The 20,688-nt window shown below is 32.6% G+C and overlaps 1 protein-coding gene and 1 long non-coding RNA gene across 2 annotated transcripts in view; both read right to left on the minus strand.

Moving 5' to 3' along the window:
* LOC143054666 (uncharacterized) overlaps nucleotides 1–2,349 on the minus strand; it is a 75,187-nt gene extending 72,838 nt beyond the window's left edge. The window contains exons 1-2 of the mRNA XM_076227687.1: nucleotides 2,257–2,349; nucleotides 1,521–1,628 (exon numbers count right to left, since the gene is read on the minus strand). Coding sequence (XP_076083802.1) covers nucleotides 1,521–1,628; nucleotides 2,257–2,334 — 186 coding nt within the window. The 5' untranslated portion in view covers nucleotides 2,335–2,349. The remainder of the gene's footprint in view (nucleotides 1–1,520; nucleotides 1,629–2,256) is intronic.
* A 2,446-nt stretch (nucleotides 2,350–4,795) lies between these two features.
* On the minus strand, nucleotides 4,796–8,668 carry LOC143054672 (uncharacterized). The gene is made up of 3 exons (XR_012971778.1): nucleotides 8,475–8,668; nucleotides 8,204–8,227; nucleotides 4,796–4,881 (listed from the first exon to the last, which is right to left on the minus strand). It is a non-coding gene; the product is annotated as an uncharacterized LOC143054672 (long non-coding RNA).
* Nucleotides 8,669–20,688: the final 12,020 nt, after the last annotated feature.

The following is a 20,688-nucleotide window of genomic DNA, read 5'->3' on the forward strand; positions in this document are numbered from 1 at the left end:
TCTGTATATCCCATCCACACTCTCTTATACCTGTATACCCAATCCACACCATCCTATATTTGTATACCCCATCCACACCCTCCTAAATCTGTATACCCCATCCACACCCTCTTATAGCTGTATATCCCATGTACACCCTTCTATAACTGTATACCTCATCCACACCCTCCTATATCTGTATACCCTATGTACACCCTCCTATATCTGTATATCCAATCCACACCCTCAAATATCTGTAAACCCAATATACACCCTCCCATATTTATATACCCAATTTACACCTTCCTATATCTGTATACCCCATCCACACCCTCTTATATCTGTTTACCCCATCCACACCCTCCTATATCTTTATACCCTATCTACACCCTCCTATATCTGTATACCCCATCTACACCGTCCTATATCTGTATACCCCATCAACACTCTCCTTTATCTGTATACCCTATTCACATCCTCCTATATCTGTATACCCCATCCACACCCTACTATATATGTATACCCCATTCACACCCTCCTATATCTGTATACCCCATCCACATCCTCCGATATCTGTAAACCTCATCCACACCCTCTGATATCTGTATACCCCACCAACACCTTCCTATATCTGTATACCCCATCCACACCCTCCTATATCTGTATACCCCAACCACACTCACCTATATCTGTATACTCCATCCACACTCCTATATCTGTATACTCCATCCACACTCTCCTATATCTTAAGACCCCATCCACATCCTCTATATCTGTATACCCCAACCACACTCTCCTATATCTGTATACTCCATCCACACCCTCCGATACCTGTATACCCCATCCACACCCTCCTATATCTGTATACTTCATCCACACTCTCCGATATCTGTATACCCCATCCACATCCTCCGATATCTATATACCCCATCCACACCCTCCTAAATCTGTATACCCCATCCACACCCTCCTATAGCTGTATATCCCATGTACACCCTTCTATATCTGTATACCTCATCAACACCCTCCTATATCTGTATACCCTATGTACACCCTCCTATATATGTAAACCCCATCCACACCCTCCTATATCTCTTTCAAATTATTGCATTAAATAATTTCTTACTGCCAACAATATGAAATGATTAAGTATTTTTTCCTCCTTATTGAATCCATATAAATATTGTCTAGTAGTGTTCAAGTTTGTTTCACCCATCTTAAAGATTATCTGTCATTGCCTACCTTGCATCTGTTTAAATATATAAACACATGGTGAACGAATGTCAATGCAGTGCTTAGACTGTTTTGATATTATCACATAACTTTGTTATAATTGTCATGACAACAGACAGGTGTAAGTTTTGTTTGACAGTTTGTTTGTTTACACAGACTTTAATTACAGCAAACTTCTTAAGTTCAATTCAAATAATCATATGACTTTTAACTATAGCCTTTAAATAGAATCCAACCATATCTTATACATCATTTTAGTGATTCATTACTTAATAGTTGAACACTGGTCATATACTATAAAATATTACCTGATGTGTTGTAACCAAGGGACTTGCACCTCCTTGTTCTACCAGACATCTTGTGATCTGTAGTTGTCCCATATTAGCAGCCCAATGTAAAGCTGTTTCTCCATTGTTCTATAATATAACCAAATAACATGTAAATATAATGTACAATACTTTGTTATTAATATCAATAATATACAACATATCCTACAACTGACATTAAAACTTATCTGATAAACTGGACAATGTTGTGTAATAAATATAAACAAAATATATATCACATGAATCAGTGGTCAAAACTGAATAAAATGACCAGTCACACTTGTATTTATATTCTACATAAACAACAAATAAACATGTTTTGTTGTGAAATGTCAAAACTTCCATAAAACCTGATATTTTAAAAAAAAATAATTTTCAAGAAATGTGTAAAATAATTATATCAATGGATTCAGTAGAACAAAACAAGTAAAATGAGACCCCACTTTATATGATTCTTACAAATATTTGTTCGTTAAAACTGTCTAATTAACAACAGGAATTAGTGTAGATTCAGTATCATCATTCATTTTAATAAAAAATATTTTTTTTAAGAAACATGAAAAGGAGTAATATTTTCTAATTCAGAACAATAATACGAGTAAAATGAGACCCCACTTGATATAATTATTACAAATATTTGTTCATTAAACTTGTCTAATTAACAACATGATTTAGTGTAGATTACTAGTAATGTGATCAGACTAAGTAGATAACATACCTCTGTGATGTCGATCTTACATCCTGTATCAATGAGGAGTCTACAGATCTCCAGGTGTCCTCTCATGGCAACCAACATTAATGCTGTCTCTCCATCTCTCTGGAATAATACAACTGACATCAAAACTTGTCTGATAAACTGAAGAATGTTGTGTAATAAATATAAACAAAATATATATCACATGAATCAGTGGTCAAAACTGAATAAAATGACCAGTCACACTTGTATTTATATTCTATATAAACAACAAATAAACATGTTTTGTTGTGAAATGTCAAAACTTCCATTAAACCTGATATCTCAAAAAAATATTTTTTTCAAGAAATGTGTAAAATAATTATATCAATGGATTCAGTAGAACAAAACAAACAAAATGAGACCCCACTTTATATGATTCTTACAAATATTTGTTCGTTAAAACTGTCTAATTAACAACAGGAATTAGTGTAGATTCAGTATCATCATTCATTTCAATAAAAATATTTTTTTTAAGAAACATGAAAAAAAGTAATATTTTCTAATTCAGAACAATAATACGAGTAAAATGAGACCCCACTTGATATAATTATTACACATATTTGTTCATTAAACCTGTCTAATTAACAACATGATTTAGTGTAGATTAATAGTAATGTAATCAGACTAAGTAGATAACATACTGTTGTGATGTCGATCTTACATCCTGTATCAATGAGGAGTCCACAGATCTCCAGGTGTCCTCCCCTGGCAGCCCACATTAAAGCTGTCGATCCACTATACTTCTGGAATAATACAATTGACATCAAAACTTGTCTGATAAACTGGACAATGGTGTGTAATAAATATAAACAAAATATATATCACATGAATCAGTGGTCAAAACTGAATAAAATGACCAGTCACACTTGTTTTAATATTGTATATAAACAATAAATAAACATGTTTTGTTGTGAAATGTCAAAACTTCAATTAAACCTGATATCTTAAAAAAATATTTTTTTCAAGAAATGTGTAAAATAATTATATCAATGAATTCAGTAGAACAAAACAAGCAAAATGAGACCCCACTTTATATGATTCTTACAAATATTTGTTCATTGAAACTGTCTAATTAACAACAGGAATTAGTGTAGATTCAGTATACTCATTCATTTCAATAAAAATATTTTTTTTAAGAAACATGAAAGGGAGTAATATTTTCTAATTCAGAACAATAATACGAGTAAAATGAGACCCCACTTGATATAATTATTACAAATATTTGTTCATTAAAACTGTCTAATTAACAACATGATTTAGTGTAGATTAATAGTAATGTGATCAGACTAAGTAGATAACATACATCTGTGATGTCGATCTTACATCCTTTATCAATGAGGAGTCTACAGACCTCCAGGTGTCCTCCAATGGCAGCCCTCATTAATGCTGTCCCTCCATCCTCCTGGAATAATACAACTGACATCAAAACTTGTCTGATAAACTGGACAATGTTGTGTAATAAATATAAACTAAATATATATCACATGAATCTGTGGTCAAAACTGAATAAAATGACCAGTCACACTTGTATTTATATTCTACATAAACAACAAATATTATAAACATGTTTTGTTGTGAAATGTCAGGACTTCCATTAAACCTGATATTTAAAAATTTTTTTTTTTTCAAGAAATGTGTAAAATAAATATATCAATGGATTCAGTAGAACAAAACAAGTAAAATGAGACCCCACTTTATATGATTCTTACAAATATTTGTTCATTAAAACTGTCTGATTAACAACAGGAATTAGTGTAGATTCAGTATCATCATTCATTTCAATAAAAATATTTTTTATGCTTATGTACAATCTGTTATGTTCTAAGGTAATTTGTAGTTGTGTGGGTTTTTTTTACTGCTTATGTACAATTTGTTATGTTCTGAAGTAACTTGTAGTTGTGTGTTTTATATTTCTTATGTACAATTTGTTCTGTTCTGAAGTAACTTGTAGTTGTGTGTTTTATACTGCTGGTGTACAATTTGTTATGTTCTAAAGTAATTTGTAGTTGTGTGTTTTATATTGTTGGTGTACAATTTGTTATGTTCTGAAGTAACTTGTGGTTGTGTGTTTTATATTTCTTATGTATAATCTGTTATGTTCTGAAGTAACTTGTAGTTGTGTGTTTTTTTACTGCTTATGTACAATTTGTTATGTTCTGAAGTTTTGTAGTTGTGTGTTTTATACTGCTGATGTACAGTTTGTTCTGTTCTGAAGTAATTTGTAGAACTTTGTTTGTTTTATACTGCTTATGTACAATCTGTCATGTTCTGAAGCAACTTGTTTTTTTATTTTTTATACTTCTGTTATTATAGTTGTAAAGTAAATTGTTGTCGTGTGTTTATGTACAATATTCAACATTTTGAAGTTACTTGTAGTTTTCACTGTTTCACTGAGCTTTAATTTTAAGTAACATGTAGTTTTGTGTCTTTTTTTGTTCATGTACCATAAAATGCTGTATCTTCAAATGATTTTTCTATGAATTATTAAAATAAGGTAGCTTTGAATGTGAATATTTTACTTACATCTCGATAATCGATGTCTGCACCATTCTGTAGACATAATTTTAAGGCTTCAATATCTCCATCTAGAGCAGCTCTAGTAAGTTTCTGTAAGTAAAACATAGAAATTACATTTAATCTTGATAATCAATGTCTGCACCATTCTGTAGACATAATTTTAAGGCTTCTATATCTCTATTCCCAGCAGCTGTAGTAAGTTTCTGTAAGTAAACCGTAATAAAAATATATTGTAATGAATGTCCTTACTGTTAAATTAGGTAATAATTATGTTTTCTTCTGTTTAGCAATTACATAAATCAGTAGTATCCTTCCTTCAAATAACAGACAGAGAGGAATTCTTTTAATAGCATATAATTGTTGGGATTTATGCATTTTATATTATCAAGAAAAACACCAAGAGTGCACACGATGAAATGTCTCGCCTTCTTTACTAATCATTGATATTATGTTGATAGTCCTAAATAAAAAGCTTTATCACAACTGTCACATAAACTTAACATTAACCAAGAAAACTAAACATTGACCAATGAACCATGAAAATGAGGTCAAGGCATGTACAGCTAACAATTCTTCCAAACAACAGATTTAGTTGACCTATTGGTTATAGTTTAAGAAAATCAGACCAAAACATAAAAACTTAACACTGAGCAATGAACCGTGAAAATGAGGTCAAGGTCAAATAAAACCTGTGCGATTGACATATACACCATAAAATATTTCCATACAACAAATAAAGTTGACATATTGCATAAAGTATAAAATAATAAAATATATCTATATAAATTTCTTAAATCAAATATAAATAACCAAATGCAATACTACCTATCACACCCAAGTAAGAGACAAGAAAAATGTTAACCAAATTTAGAATAAGCGAACATTGTCTCTTCATAGAAACTGGACGATATACCAAAATACCACGAAATGAAAGAAAATGTAAAATATGTAATATCTTAGACGATGAATTTCATTTTTTTCTTCAACTGTAAAATAAATAAAAATATAAGAGAAATCTTTCTAAAATATTATATACAAAAATATGTAAATTTTAATACACTTAATTTTACTGATAAACTCGTGATAATACTTAATCCATCAACACCAAATGATGTAAAAGCAGTTGTTTCTTTTATTAAAGAGTCATTAGAACTGAGGAAAGGAGAACAGTAACTGTTTTTATCATATTTCTTATAATACTGTCGAGTTTTCATTATGTTTCATTATGTTTGTTTGTCAATGTATTTGCCACAACCAAAATTGGTTTTTGTAAGTTTTGCAAATAAAGATATATATTAAATAAAAAGACCAAAACTCAAAAACTGAACTTTGACCAGTGAACCATGAAAATGAGGTCAGGGTTAGATGACACCTGCCAGCTAGACATGTACACCTTACAATCATTCCATACACCAAATATGGTAGACCTATTGCATACAGAATAAGAACAAGAGTGTGTCCATAGTACGCGGATGCCCCACTCCCACTATCATTTTCTATGTTCAGTGGACCGTGAAATTGGGGTCAAAACTTTAATTGAGAATTAAAATTAGAAAGATCATATCATAGGGAACATGTGTACTAAGTTTCAAGTTGATGTAACTAACTTCATCAAAAACTACCTTGACCAAAAACTTTAACCTGAACTTTGCACTATCATTTTCTATGTTCAGTGGACCATGAAATTAGGGTCAAAACTATAATTTGGCATTAAAATTAGAAAGATCATATCATGGGGAACATGTGTATTAAGTTTCAAGTTGATTGGACTTCAGCTTCATCAAAAACTATCTCGACCAAACACTTTAACCGGACGGACAAACGGAGGCACAGACCAGAAAACATAATGCCCCTCTACTATCATAGGTGGGGCATAAAAACAGACCAAAACACAAAAACCTTACTGTAACCACTGAACTATTAAAATGAGTTCCAGGTCAGATGACACCTGCCATTTGGACATATACACTTTACAGTTCTTCCATCACTGAATATACTAGATCTATTGCTTATAGTATCTGAGATATGGACCTGATCACCAAAACTTAACCTTGTTCACTGATTCATGAAATGAGGTCGAGGTCAAGTAAAAACTGTCTAACAGGCATGAAGACCTTGCAAGGTACTCACATACCAAATATAGTAATCCTATTACTTATAATAAGAGAGAATTTAACAAAAAATATTTTTTTCAAGTAGTCACTGAACCATGAAAATTGTTAACCTTCAAAAAATTATTTTTTTATAGAATCATGGACTAGATTTGGCATATCCTTGATTTTTCTTTCTTGTAGTATTTTCTGGACTTTGACCTTTGTCCTTTTAAAGATATGTAATACACTTAGTCCTTTAGTTGCCCCTATTTTTTGTCCTTTTTAAGACATGTAGTTGTGTTTTTCATTCAATAAGTCCTTTAATTGCCTTTTAAAGACATGTAGTTGTGTTTCATTCACTTTGCCCCTAGTTACTTTCTCATCCTTTTTCATATCAGCTAGTAGAAATCTCTCTATTAACGTACTTAAAGAGATACATATATAAATGTATGTAGACTGAATAAATGTAGATGTGGGATATAATAAAGCAATGAGAATGTAACCTAACAAGACAAAAGGGTGTTGCATCAGTCAGCTCTTTATACCATAAAATAGATTGGTCGTATTCAACTCTAATGAACTTAACAATGGCAAGGGGAGATAACTTCTGTATTTTATTTTTTTATGTAGAAAAATTGTCCCAATATTTTTTTCAAATAACTCTATAGACCTACTTAGAGTTACAAATAAACAAGGATTCTGAAGGTACTACATAAATAATACACTATCTCCCACTTTAAAAATCTTCCCCCCCCCCTTTCCCACCTCCCTCAAAAGCTGCCCATCCTCAAAAGCTGTCCATCCCCTCCTACATCATGTACTTTCATACTTGAAAAATATTCGCTAAATTTCTTAAACTGCATTTTTGTTTGGGATTCAAATGCTGTTTGTGTCACCAGTGTAATGAGTAGAAATGTTTTTGAGTTCACCTTGCTTTGTCCCAGTTTTGTATTTATTTATTTTTTTGGAATAAGTAGTTTGGTAGTTCACTTAGAATTCTACTAGTTTTATCTCAAGTTATCACATACTTGTATCTAATTGTACACTAAGGCCAAATAAAAAAGTATGTGTGGTTCCAGTTACATCTGAAAATAAGTTAGGGTAGGTAGGCAGGAATTTTTTTTTACATTGAGTCTATGGGAGCAACATTCTGACTTTAACAGTGCTTATTGAAAAATGACAATAAAATCTTTAGGGTAGGCTATTTTTAAGCCGAAAAAGTAGGGACGGTAGGGTTACTGGAACCACACATATATTTTTATTTGGCCTAATGGGGAACAAAACTATAAATGACAAGGAGACTATTAAGTAAATCTTACATCATTCCAACTTTCCATTATAGCCTAAAAATAGAAAAGAATAATTATAGTCAATATATACATTGTACTGTTGAGTTTTAATTGAGGTATTTGTGTTATTGCCAATTGAAACATGATCACTATGAGCGGTAAAATACTGACTTAATATTTTTATCTTTTTATTTCATTCAAATAATATATTATAGCATTGAAACAGTCATTTATTTCAACTTTTCTGCACTATTTAAAGTTAATGAACTGAACTCAAAACCTTAAAAATCTAATCACATACCTAAATGAGGTACAAATGTATTCTACAAGCAGGGTGGGACTTTTTTCATCAAACACCAGAACATCTATAGCACTTTTCCAGATCTAAAAATTTCAAAAGTTTTATTTACCAGCATTAAGACACACATGAAGAACAATATTAAATATCATATTGCAGCTTCTCAAAACATTATCAATAATCAACTAGACCAGTCACATTAAATTCAATCATTTTTTTTTATTCTGTATGTGCCTGTCCAAAGCCAGGACCTATGACGTAGTGGCTGTAGTTAGAAGCTGTGTACCATATTTGTTTTTCCTTCATTGTTGTAGTAGGCTGTTCGTTTTTCTTTTGAAATGTTTCACATTTTATCATACCAAGGCTTTTATAGATGATTATATGGTATGGGTTTTGCTCATTGTTGAAGGCTATTAGACGACCTGTAATTGTTTATATCTTTGTCCTATGGTCTAGGAATAATTGTATCATTGTTAATCATACCACATCTCCTAATTATTATATGGTATGGGTTTTGCTCATTGTTGAAGGCTATTAGACGACCTGTAATTGTTTATATCTTTGTCCTATGGTCTAGGAATAATTGTATCATTGTTAATCATACCACATCTCCTAATTATTATATGGTATGAGTTTTGCACATTGTTGAAGGCTGTTGAACGACCTGTAATTGTTTATTTCTTTGTCCTATGGTCTAGGATTAATTGCTTCATTGTTAATCAGTTAATCATACCACATCTCCTAATTATTATATGGTATGAGTTTTGCTCATTGTGGAAGGCTTTTGAACGACCTGTAATTGTTTATATCTTTGTCCTATGGTCTAGGATTAATTGCTTCATTGTTAATCATACCACAACTCCTTATTTTGAGATCGTTTCAAGATTTGGGTTTTATAAAAAGGTCGGCATTTAAGAAACACATAAAAAATATCAAGTAAGGCCAATTAAAATTAATTGATAGATTTTCATCCCCACCCGCCCCTCGGAAATCTTCCCGCCCCGATTTTTTTTATTTTTGTAAAATATACGATTTCCGGATTTTGTTCATTTCCGTTACCAGTAACCGTCGATAATTTCGTTTCATGTAAAACTTTCTGTTTTAAATTTCGGTTTTCGTATTTCTTAGAGTATTCTTACTGAATGATTATGTCAATATATTCTGCTGATCTATGATGACAACATCATTTACCGAGAATACAGATTGATTACGACAAGGGCGTGAAATATTCGGGTTACGAGTAATACGCTGTGTCAAAGAATGCAAATCGCCGTATGTCACAAATGACACAAATGTTTGTGAGTAAACGAGTAAAACACCTTGGATTTATTTTATTTATACAATGACTTTGTGTCAAGAAATTTGGACTGTGAATGAAACCCAAAAGCGTAAGAATCGTGGAACACATTTGACTGGAATAAAGAAATTGACACAAGCATGAACTTTTTAGATTGCTGACCGTATATTGAGTTCAGAAAATCGACAAACATACGCATTTTTAATTTATTAATTTATAGCAAGCTCTTAGATTTAGATTTAGCCATGCCTTTCGTTTGTAGAAAAACAGCAAACATCCTCTGTCCCAATACCCTCGATAGAGTCATTAAACAACTTTATGTTCTACATTGTAATTATATATAAATATTTGCATCTTGCATATTAAGGACTAACCCTATTATTTCAACACTGTTTGAGTTTTCATTTTATTCTGTACTTATCGTACTCGTGTTGCATACCAATACATTTGCTTCATTTTATTAGGACAACAATTAGAAAGCAAAATACATTTGATGTAGGTAGTCCAACTGAAGAGAGCATTTCTCCACATTTCTGCTGTTTATTATAAAATGGGTTTCAAAAGCGGCAATTACATGTAGAACAGTGGTTGACAATCAGAGATATATATATACGAATTTGAAAAAGCGGCACCAGTATATGGAGTATATGTGTCTCAATTGATACGTTACTCTAGAGCTAGCTCAAAGTACATTGATTTTGTTGAACGAGGACTACTGCTTTCTCAAAAGATGCTAAGACAGGACTATAAATCAATCAAATTTAGTCATCACTCAAGCAATTTTATGGTCGCCATCATGAGCTGGTTGGCCATTATGACAAAAGTGTGTCGGAAATCACATCTTAGTGATATTCTTCCTCAGTCATAACAACCTTCCATCATTACCGAACTGAACAAAGAAATAACATGACGGGTGCCGTATACGGTGCAGGAAATGCTAACCCTTCCAGAGCACTTGATTTCACTCCTGGTTTTTAGTGGAGTTCGTGTTGTTTCCTACTTATTATTTGTAACTTTTGATGTAAATGTCTTTTTGTTTTATGAGTCTTTGGTTACTCCTTGGTTTTGATTGTTATTGTCTTATGCACGATACCTTATGGATGTATTTACATGATATAAGCTTATTATTACACTTGCATATATATGAATAACACATGACAAGGTTTCATATGAAATAAAATTTTAAAAATAAAATCCTCCCACCCGCCCCATTTTTTTCAAAAATTTGGATGAAAATCTGCTAATTAATTTTAGTTGGCCTAACAGTTTCTTAAAACATTATCAATAATCAACTAGACCAGTCACATTAAATTCAATCATTTTTTTTTAATTCTGTATGTGCCTGTCCACAGCCAGGACCTATAACGTAGTGGCTGTAGTTAGAAGCTGTGTACCATATTTGTGTTTCCTTCATTGTTGTAGTAGGCTGTTGATTTTTTCTTTTGAAATGTTTCACATTTTATCATACCAAGGTTTTTTATAGATGATTATATGGTATTGGTTTTGCTCATTGTTGAAGGCTGTTGGACAAACTGTTATTGTTTATATCATTATTCTTTAGTCTAGGGATATGTGTATCATTGTTATTCATCATATGAACTTTCATGAACATTTTCTTTATACAATGAATTTGAATAATTTCAAACTATTGGGTATAAACAGAAAGAAGTTGCACAGTATAAACAACAAGAATGTGTCCTAAGTACACGGATGCCCATTCCGCATTATAATGTTCTATGTTCAGTGGACCGTGAACTGGGAGTAATCTCTAATTTGACATTAAAATTAGAAAGATCATATCATAAGGAACATGTGTACTAAGTTTCAAGTTGATTGGACTTCAAGTTCATCAAAAACTTTAACTTGAAGCAGGACAGACGGACCAACGGACGGAAGATCAGACGAACAGACAGACCCACAGATCAAAAAACATAATGCCCATTAAAAAGGGGCATAAAAATTGCTAACATTCTACAAATCAACATTTTCAAGCTGCTCATCAAATATAAAATTATTCCCTTCCATAGAAGCCAAGAAAAAGAAATTTTCATTGTACAATGAGTGTTGTATAATTTCAAACTATCAACCAATAGGATGTGGCTGTACGACAGATGTGAAAACAGGAAGTGGATGTATGACAGATGCGAAACCAGGAAGTGGATGTATTACAGATGTGAAAACAGGAAGTGGCTGTATGGCAGATGTGAAAACAGGAAGTGACTGTATGGCAGATGTGAAAACAGGAAGTGACTGTATTACAGATGTGAAAAAAAGGAAGTGGCTGTATGGCAGATGTGAAAAAAAGGAAGTGGCTGTATGGCAGATGTGAAAACTACTTACTCTGACTCTGTATTGATTTACCTCATTTTGGAGAAGCAGCAAATATTAATTTTCAAGTCTTTGGTTGAACTGTCCACAGTTCAAACCCACCATCTCCCACACTAATGGTGAACACAATACCACAACACCGTGAAGATCATTGAGGCAGTCTTTATGGATTGATTTGTTTTGTTCTCTTAAAAAAACATATATTATACAATACATACTAATAAATAAATACTGATGAATGTACCTCTGAGGTCAGCCTAATTTATAAGTAACGTTGTGTCGTCATCTAAAGCATCTGTGAAAAATAACTATAAATCATATTTACTTGTTTAAGCCCAATATATATGTAAAATTGAAGTATGACTAAAAAATACTTCATTCTTACTTGTTATGAATGTTTCTTATAAATATATCAATGTGTATGTGTTATCTCCCTGTTCCAATAAAATAAACTTACAGTTATAAGTTATATGGTTCGCTATTGACCCCCTACGGATCCATAGAGAGTTAGTAAAATCCATAGGGGCTGAGGCCGAAGGGGGTAAGTAGTGAACCATATATACAATATAACAAGTTTATCGCACATGGGACTTTTCCTGCTGCGTTTTGTATAAAAATAAACAATGAAATACAACAACATCAATAGATGAGGTCACCATTAAAAATAGACAGACCCATATGAAATTTACTAACCCCATACTATAAGTTATATGGTTCGCTACTGACCCCTTACGGATCCATAGAGGGTTAGTAAAATCCATAGGGGGTGAGGCCGGAGGCCGAGTCCCCTATGAATTTTATTCACCCTCTATGGATCCGTAGGGGGTCAGTAGTTAACCGTATAAAGAATTTATCGGACGCTGGACTTTTTCTGCAGCGTTTTGTTGAAAAATAAACAATGAAACACAACATTAATAGATGACGTCGCCATTATGCGTCATGAACCCCATATGAAACTTACTAACCCCATAGGGTCTCATAGGGGGTCACCATGTGAAGGCATTTAACCAATCACAACGTGATAATTTACCTGTGGTGTGATAAAAAGGTATAATGTGCAATTATTTCCTTAAGTTAAAATGAATAAATCCTAAATTTAATGGCCCGCTTCATGAAAATGAAGACCTTATCATATGAGGTTATTTTTGAATCGTTGACTATATATTGACCTGTACACATCTCAATTCTTGCTTTGTTGGGTTGCTCATTGATATACATCTCACTTTATTTTTTTATAGCACATGTTCAATGCTAATATTTGAAGACAAATAACACTGTAATGATGTTATCACATTCTTTGTGTCTTGTTTACTATAAAAACATTGGTGGTATTTTGAATGTAAAAACTATATGTTGATTATCTCCCCTTATAGAGTTTGAATATTTTACATTATCTCCCCTTATAGTTTTAACATTTTATTTTATCTCTCTTTTTAAAGTTTGGACATTTTACATTATCTCCCCTGATAGAGTTTATTTTACATTATCTCCCCTTATATAGTTTGAATATTTTACATTATCTCCCCTTATAGAGTTTAAACATTTTACCTTATCTCCTCTTATAGAGTTTGAACATTTTACCTTATCTCCCCTTATAAGAGTTTGAACATTTAACCTTATCTCCCCTTATAGAGTTTGAATATTTTACATTATCTCCCCTGATAGTTTAAATACTTTACATTATCTCCCCTTATAGAGTTTGAATATTTCACATTATCTCCCCTTATATTAAACATTTTACCTTATCTCCCCTTATAGAGTTTGAACATTTAACATTATCTCCCCTTACAGAGTTTGAATATTTTACATTATCTCCCCCTATAGTTTGAACATTTTACATTATCTCCCCTTACCATGCTTATAGAGGTTGAACATTTTTCATTATCTCCCCTTATAGAGTTTGAACATTTCACATTATCTCCCCTTATAGAGTTTGATCGTTTCACATTATCTTCCCCTATAGAGTTTGAACATTTTACATTTGAATTCAATAGTAAATGATCCTATATAGTTCACATATATAATGTACACTTACTAATAATAACAACTTGGCTGGACAAGGATCACGTTGACTATAATAACAACTTGACTGGACAAGGATCTAATAAATACAAATAATAGATGTCCAAACTAAAAATATGGCTAAAAAAGAAAAAGAAAAACAACAGTACACAAAACACAAAATTAACTGAGCAACAGGAAACCCATCAACAGTTTGGGGTTATCTCAGGTGCTCCACATGTGGCACTTGTGTTGCTAATTAATAAGTACACACTCAGTGATAGTTTAAAGATAGTTTTCAATGGTTGAATACAATGTTGACCTCTTTCATTGAATGGTTGCTGTCTCATTGACATTAACATCCAATCTGTCATTCCTACACCACAAGTGACATCTTAAAAATACTTACTCTTTAAGTAACTCACATTGTAATGATTGTAATGTTTAGTTTTCACTATTGAACAAATGCACTTCATTTTGTTTAAATTATATCATGTTATTTCTTGTTTCCAATTTATTTAACAAAAGTAGATGAGTGCAAAATGTTAATCCTGTTTAAAAAGAATTAAAAAAAAAAAAAAGAACTGGTGTAATGCTACTTAGAATGAACCAGCTAGCTCTTGATTATCTCCCTTTTAAGAATTTTAACATTTACAATTGAAATATATTTCTGAATTTGGTTCGATAAAATAAATAACTTAACGATCCAATACAATTTGACTATAATATTCACTTACCTTTACTTAGTAATAAATTGACTGGACTTGAATCAAATAAGACGAACAGTAGATCTTTAAACTGAAAATATAAAATAGCTCAATTTCAGTTCTTCACATTTATATAAATATCGGTTGAACCATTTCTGAATATGTATACTTGTGACAAGTAACTTGTCATGAATGAAAAAAGAAGAGGTTTAACCTACCATAGTACCATAGATAGCTCAGTGTAAGAGTTTTAGGACAAATTCATAATAGAATGAAGGCCTGTTATTAGCAAGGCTGTCTAATGGGAGTTATTTTTGTGTCACGTCACTGTATTATTAGACAGGCTCTGTCTAATGGGAGTTATTTTTGTGTCATGTCACTTTAACTGGTATTATGGTACGAATATGGATTTTTGTCATACATGTAGCTAATCCGCTTCAAAAATAAACAATTTAGACAAGTGATTTGGAAATGGAATATGACGCTTTTAATGCAATTAATGCAATAAATGGATGGAACATGAACTAAAGGCAATTTTCATCACGTTCTAATGAAGTTATAAACTTATTTTGCTGATAATCAGAATGTTTTCATGTATGCTCTCGAGCAACAAGTATTGGAAGTGAATGAAAATACTTCATACAAAGTTGTTTGTTTGAAATATACATGAAGCATACAACCAATCTATAAAGTCAATGCTTTCACCTCTTTCCTAAAGAAATAAATCATTTAAGCCTTTGAATTTCATTACTTAAAAATGAAAAATTGCTGTTTCATCAACTTGGTAAAAATGAAAAATTGCTGATGACAAAAGCAACAGAAAGCGATATTGTGAACACCTGGGCGACTGGATATCACTTTTGACGGTTGGCCAAAGCTAAGTGATGGACATGAAAGCGTTTTCTTAGCCCCAGTAGCCTGCTAGCATGAGACCTGCTATAGCTGAGGCAGCCAAATCTTGGTTTCAACACATTGATTCAGAAAAGATTTTAAAGAAAAGTTTACAGAAAACAGATGGACAGACACAACGTCATGTCAAAAGTTTACCTAAACATGTAAAAAGAGTTTCAATAAGGGGAGTTTTTAAATTTGTTGGTTTACAGATCTGCAGACCATAATAATCGGCAAAAACGCAAAAAAAATGATAAAAATCTTCATAAAGGACAATACATGTAACTCCAAAAAAAGGTCATCATCAGACAATTTCAACCCTGTTGCCTTTTTGTAGATCTGGTCTTGCTGATAATTTTTGCTTATTTAAGTTTATATGATTATCTATCTATTATAGTTTTGTTCAGATTTTGGGCATACACACAAAAATTTGGTAAACAATTGTCATTTAAAGGGCAATAACTCCAATAAAGAGTCCTTTGAGCCATGTCAGCCATCTTAATTCGACAAAAAAAATGTAATTTAATCGATTACATTGAAAGTAATCAGACCCATTTCTGGTCGTTAGGCTTTACCTAAATGTTTGCGCCATGACAGAAAATATCTGTAAATCCAAAGTTTATATTTTTGTCACTGAAAATTGATGCCCGGTTTGGGGTATAATACCAATGTAAGAGGGTCCTTCCCAACCTGTAATAGTGAAAATACATGAATGGTACCAGCAGGATTCGAAACCTCAATCTTTGGATCCAAAGGCAGCGCTGTAACCGACTGAGCCAAAGAAGATTTTCCCTAACTCAACTAGTCTACGTTTAAACCTTCAGTTAAGTAAAACAACGCCACTTTAAAGAATGACTTTAATGAATTATAATTTAATTTTGGATGTAACGCGTCTTCTGATTGGCTGACGTTATTTTGTTATGAGCCCATAGGCATAATTTAATCATATGACCGTGACGTCATCAACGTTTTTTCAAGGTTTTCTACGGTTTAAAATAGAATTTAGAATTAAATTATAAGAAAAGACTGTAATATTTTTTCTGTCTATTCCAAATAACATAAAAAATGTGGTTCACACTGTTAAATAACCCGCTACGCGCGTTATTCAGTGTGCACCAATTTTTTTATGTTATTTCTTCATAGACAGAAAAAATATTACAGTCATTCCTTAATTAATAAATAATTTGTTTATTTTAAGTATTTAATTGTAAATTTTCTTGACTCTATATTTGTTTTCTAGTTGTTTCTTGGCGCTAAATTAGTCTTTTTGTTGCTAACTAGTGAGAAAGACTTTTCTAAATACTATTAATCAATAGTTTAAGTAAAGGGGAGACAACTCATGATTTGGTCTATTGATATGACAACTTCTGTGTGATCACAATTTTGAGAAAAAGTAAACACAAGAGTGCACATGCTAAAATGTCTCGCCTGCTGTACTGACTATTGATTTTATGTACAAAGTCTTACTTAACCCTTTCACTGATTGCTGCCCAGACTGAAGCTACTCTGAGACGATGGCTTCCCTGGCTACTATAAGGCCAACTAAAATTAATTAGTAGATTTTCATCCAAATTTTTGAAAAAAATGGGGCGGGTGGGAGGATTTTATTTTTTAAATTTTATTTCATATGAAACCCTCGTCATGAGTTTTTCATACCGCGGGGTATATGCTAGTGGGAAACAAGCTTGTATAATGTATATACATGCTGTATAAGGAATCCTACACTATTTTTCAAACTCTTAAATAACAAGAGGCTGTCACAACGACAGCAAACCGGATTTATTAATATTTATTTGTGTCCTGGCAATATCACAAGAACCATTACTGATGAATGGTGAAAGTGAAAATCGTCAATATCAAATTTGACCTCCATTTTGTCATCAGTATCAACATCTTAAAATTTGAAAAGCTTAGATTGAATGGTTCATGAGTAAATGCAACAACGTGAATGGAAACGCCATTTCACAATCTTTCAAGAACCATAACTCCTGAACAGTAAAAGTCAAAATCGTCATAATTGAACTTGACTTTTAATTTGCCATCAGTAACAACATATAAAAATTTCAAAAGCTTTGGTTGAATGGTTCATGAGAAAATGCACGGACACGACTGGAAACACCATTTTTCAATCTTTCAAGAACCATAACTCCTGAACGGTAAAAGTCAAAATCGTCATTATTGAACTTGACCTCCATTTTGTCATCAGTAACAACATATTAAAATTTGGGAAGCTTAGGTAGAACAGTTCTGACATGCGTAAATGCACGGACACGACTGGAAACTCCATTTTTCAATCTTTCAAGAACCATAACTCCTGAACGGTAAAAGTCAAAATCGCCATTATTGAATTTGACCTCCATTTTGTCATCAGTAACAACATATTAAAATCTGGGAAGCTTAGGTAGAACAGTTCATGCGTAAATGCACGGACACGACTGTAAACTCCATTTTTCAATCTTTCAAGAACCATAACTCCTGAACGGTAAAAGTCAAAATCGCCATTATTGAACTTGACCTTCATTTAGTTGTCAGTAACAACATATTAAAATTTTAAAAGCTTTGGTTGAACGGTTCATGAGTTAATGCACGGACAACATTTGATTCCCGCCCGCCCGCCCGCCCGACCGACCGACCGCCCGCCCGCCCGACCGACCGACCGCCCGCCCGACCGCCCGCCCGCCATACATCCCCAAATCAATAACCGACATTTTTGTCACAAAAATCCGGTTAAAAATCCCTGATTGGCAACCACTGTTATACATGCAATTGCCGCTGTAGAAACCTATTTATAGTAGACATCAAAAAGAAGAGAAATGCTCTCTTCAGTCTTCAGTTAGACTACTAGAATACCTACACCACATGTATTTTGCTTGATAAGCAATGGTTTGTAGTCGTCATAAAATCAATTAAATGTTTTGGTACAATTGTATGCAACACAAGTATTACGAGTACAGAATAAAATGTAAACTCAGTGTTGAAAGAAATTATGATGTAAAACATGAACTTAACCAAAAAATTAGTTGTGGCTTAATGACTAAATTGATGGTAGGGACAGTTACAGAGGGTGTTTGCTGTTTGTCAACAAAAACAAAAGCCATGGGTGAATAAAAGGGTTTGTTTAATTAAAATGCTTGTTTGTTGACATTTTTTCCCCAATATACGGTCATAATTCAAACAAGTTCGTGCTTGTGTCAATTTCTTTAATCCAGTCATGTTTTTGTACCAATTTGTTCTACGATTCTTGCGCTTTGGATACCATTCACAGTCCAAATTTCCTGACACAAAGTCATTGTATAAATAAAGAAAAAAACTTGATTTTCGATTCACTTGTGACTACCGGTGACTACCGCAATTTGCGTTCAAGGACAAGGCGTTTTACTCGTAACTCGAATATTTCATGCCCTTCTCGTTATCAATCTCTATTCTCGGTAGATCATGTTGTCATCATAGAGCAACAGAATATTTCGACTTAATCATTTTCGATGGGATTACTCCGGCAAAGAAATACAGAAAAGAAATTTGAAACAGGAAGTTTCGAATGAAACGAAATTATCGATGGTTCCTGGTAACGGACATGACCAAAATCCGGAAATCGTATTTTTGTTAAATAAAAAAAATCGGGGCGGGACGATTTCAGAGGGGCGGGCGGGGATGAAAATCTAGCAATTAATTTTAATTGGCCTAACTTTAGTGGGAGATCTTCATAATAAATGTCAATAAAAACTTGTTTGTAGTTATTTATGTATTTATTTCTTTCACTAACACTATGTTCACAGTTTTGTTCATGTTTTGATAATTTTTTCTTCATAAAATATTCAAATTTTCAAATTTTCGGCATTATTGAGGTGAAATTCTCAAAATTCTGCTCTTTGACCCCAAATCGTAATTTTTTAGCCCAAAACGGCAAAATTTTGAAAAATTTAACGAGGCTGTACAAATCCTCACACTGAACGATGTCCATTCCAAGTGTTTTGTACATAAAACGACATCTTATGTCAAAAAAGTATACTAGTTTGGCTTCAATTCTTCCATATTCTTTCAAAAAAAATGTTCCCTCATTTCAAATTCTCGTAAATTCCGTAAATTTCCTCTGATTTTGACACGGTTTTCAACAAACGGAAGCGACATGTTTACACTTTCATCCGGGTATTCATCAAAGAAAGATAACTCATGTTTGCACTGTTTTGAGCGGGAAATATAAAAGAGGTATTCCGATCCCGGTAAAACAAGACTCATCGTCAGCTGTCTGAAGCGTGAATCCCGGTAAACTGGGACTCATCGGCGAAAGGGTTAAAGATGAAGGTTTTACTACAAATATCACATAAACTTAACATTTCTAAATAGCAATCATGTCCATGGCAACGAGGTCAAGGTCAGATAATCCAGGCTTCTACAACAGTACATACCAAAATTTACTTGTCCGAATAAAATTGTTACTTGTCCAAATAAAGGGCTGCGCTTTAGTGCATGATACGCCCGTTGCTCTTTTAACTCGTCTTTTATGCTTTAAATGAATTTATATGATCAACTAGAAATATATATACAAATCAAAAGGGATGTTACATTAATATATTCACCAAAGTTTCATAAAATCCCCCTTTTTTAAGTATAAAAATTCATTACTTAAGAAAACGTAAAATCTAAAATTTATAAAAATGGAAAGGGAGCTTATGTCAATAGATATAAACAATTTATCAAAGTTGCATAAAATTTTGTGAAAGTGTTAGTTATTGTCCCAAAATTGGAAAATCCCCCCTTTTTTAAGCATAAAAATTCATAACACGGAAATGTAAAATCTGAAATTTATAAAAATTGAAAGGGAGCTTACATCAATAGATATAAACAATTCACCAAAGTTTCATGGACATTGGTGAAAGCCTTTTTGAGTTATTGTCCGAAGTGTTGAAAATCCCCCTTTTTTTATGAATAAAGCCCCATGAATCCAAAACTTAAAATCTGAAATTTATAAAAATTGAAAGGGAGCTTACATCAA

The sequence above is a fragment of the Mytilus galloprovincialis genome, chromosome 12, assembly GCF_965363235.1.
Source record: "Mytilus galloprovincialis chromosome 12, xbMytGall1.hap1.1, whole genome shotgun sequence".
NCBI lineage: Eukaryota > Metazoa > Mollusca > Bivalvia > Mytilida > Mytilidae > Mytilus > Mytilus galloprovincialis.